Source organism: Eurypyga helias, unplaced genomic scaffold, assembly GCF_000690775.1.
Source record: "Eurypyga helias isolate BGI_N326 unplaced genomic scaffold, ASM69077v1 scaffold42432, whole genome shotgun sequence".
In the NCBI taxonomy this organism is placed as follows: domain Eukaryota; kingdom Metazoa; phylum Chordata; class Aves; order Eurypygiformes; family Eurypygidae; genus Eurypyga; species Eurypyga helias.
In genome coordinates this window covers 1-2,592 of record NW_010237334.1, presented here as the reverse complement: position 1 = coordinate 2,592, position 2,592 = coordinate 1, and the positions used below count along the sequence as shown (strand labels likewise).

Here is a 2,592-nt window from a genome sequence, read left to right as displayed (position 1 = left end):
ACAATCCCCAAAGCTCTGTGTAATCATTTGAAAATACCCCTCTCACCACGTCACTTCTCCCACCTCTAAACAAAGCACCCTCCTTAAACTATGTCATAAACCCCTTACGCTACATTAGCCTCCACACCTTCAAGGGCGCAATGGAGGAGAGCAGTTTTTAGTCTAAAAATTCAGAAACAGACTAACTCCTTCTCGGGGCCTTTTTCACCCTTTAGAAATCAAAAGCTCCTCAACTGCCGTCAGTTATCAGGACATGATTTTACAGTTTTTGGGGGGTGGGGGTGGGAAGAGTGGGGAAACACATGACAGGGATGGTTTGGTTTTAACTGTAAGCTAAAAAATATCTCAATTATTGAACCTAGTTCCTGCCACTGAGGTCACCCACGTAATTTTCATCTTTTCGTCCCCTGCTCAATTTTCTCATGTCAGTCTTCCTGCATGCCCCTCCCAGTGTTGAGGGTTGACTGGGCAACGTGAAACGATGTACGTGCTTCGTGCAAGATGCCACCGACTTGCACACGTAACCTGATGACTACGCAGTCAGCATTCATCGACCAAGGACATCCTGGAACAACTAGGCCTTGAAGAAACAATCAAGATGTTTTGAAGATGTTCTCTGGACACTGCCAACTTGGCAAAAAAAATCAAGAACCATGTACCCTTAGCTGAACTGCCCTCATTGTAATACTAAAACGCACGCCCATGGGTCAAAAAGACCCTTCCCCTGAGCATCCATCATAGCGGAAATAATGTGTCCGCAGTATTATAATTGTATGTAAATCACTAACCAATCATTTTAAGGGTGTGGGCTTGGAAAATTACTAACCCTGGAAGTTTTGTGTATAAATACAGAACAAAGAACCCTGTTTGCTGCGCATGACAGGAGGTGAGATCCCTCCTGCACCTGGCGCCAGATAACGTGATGCCTGCTTTCTAATACTAAACTGAGCACTGGAGAGTGTATTATCCCGTATTTGGTGACACCAGAATGCTGCATGGGCTGCCCCAAAGCCTGGCTATTCTGACCCTTGTTCTAGTCCCCAACCCTATCAAATTACTGTAGAATTAATTGTAATTTATCATACAATAATTATTAATCATTTATTAAGCCCCCTTCCCCCAAAAGCGATCCAGCCGTTACTTTTCCAGCAAATGTCAATTGTTGTCCTTCGTCCACTGCTCAATCCACTGCATAATCTGATCCAAGTTTCTCTCTAGGTCCTCTGGAGTGTTGCTGGGTAACTGGTGAACAATTTCCTCTCTGTATGACAACATAGCTTCCTCATAAAGCGTCTGAAAAATTTCACAGTGGATGTTGTCTTGCAGCTTTTTCCCTTTGTAGCCTCTACAAAACAAGAAGAATACCAAGAGAACCTCAGATATGCAGAGAACTGCAATCTGTGCAGAATCAGTAATTCACACCCTGTAATTCACACTTCCAATGAAGTCACACCTATTTACTCCACTGACATACCTGCTTTCAAGTCTGTCATACAGAAATGAATTTTCCGTACGAAGTACAAATACTATATGAAACCAACGTTCAGGGAAAAAATCACAGCCGTGATAGTCAACAATAACTCCACCCTCACTCATTTTATCTTCCAGTTCATCGACTACCTAACAAAAGAAACAAAGACAGGCAAGTTTATCTGAAATTACAGAAAGTAAATATACAAAAATGGTAGGTTTTGATGTTGGGCTTACCCTGTCTTCATCCAAAATTGGACAATCATATTCCTCATCAAAACCTTCATACAGTTCTCCTGCAGCAAAAATAATTTGTGCAAGTTTGTGAAGTAACAGTGGTTATTAAAATTGTTCCTATTATGCTTATTTCAGGAGGACGCAAATGAAAGACAGTGTTCAGAGCACGGAACATGTTATTTACAAATCTATATATGGGTAAGCTTGTTGTTTATTACTAAAAGAAAGTGCCACTGTTACACATACACTTTTTAAAAGCATGTCACCAAAAACATTTCTGTTAAAGCCAATTCATTGCCTTTTCATTTCATATACAATACATGCACTACAAGCACCTGGTTACACCAAGCAAAAATCTCTGAAGTACTTTGATGGACTGCTTCGTTACCGTGGCCTACCTTCTTTTGCCATGTCACCCACATTAATATAGGTCATCCCAGCTCTTGACGCAAGTTCTTTTCCCAGTGTGGTTTTCCCAACGCCCGGAGTACCTGAAGACAGAACCCCACACAAAACTGTAAAAGAACAGTATGCAAGTCCTCCTCAAGTAACCTTCTAAGGAGTCAGAAAAGAAAGCTTTTTTCAGTCCATATCGGCAAGATCGTTTAAGAAAAAGGAAGCAAAAAGATGCCTGATTAGAAAAACAAACGTGAACGATGTATAGAGATTGGGAAAAAAAACCCAACCCAAAACCCAACCCAAATCCTACAGAGAAAACTCTCACTGTCCAGCAGCGTTAAAGGTTCTAACCGGGATGATGGAAAAGTAAACCTCGCTTCCTTTAAAAGCCCTAAACTAATATGAAAAGGCCCAAAGTTTTCAGGCAGAGCCGCCCGGCACCGGCTCCGCAGGGCCCTTACACCCCAAATCATCGCGGGCTGTGGC

General features: G+C 42.1%; 1 protein-coding gene across 1 annotated transcript; it reads right to left on the bottom strand.

The window, feature by feature from the left end:
* Positions 1-1,155: 1,155 nt before the first annotated feature.
* AK6 (adenylate kinase 6) lies at positions 1,156-2,579 on the bottom strand. The gene is made up of 5 exons (XM_010147423.1): positions 2,432-2,579; positions 2,106-2,222; positions 1,708-1,766; positions 1,475-1,620; positions 1,156-1,345 (listed from the first exon to the last, which is right to left on the bottom strand). The coding sequence occupies exons 1-5, from the start codon at positions 2,577-2,579 to the stop codon at positions 1,156-1,158; spliced, it is 660 nt and encodes a 219-aa protein (XP_010145725.1).
* Positions 2,580-2,592: the final 13 nt, after the last annotated feature.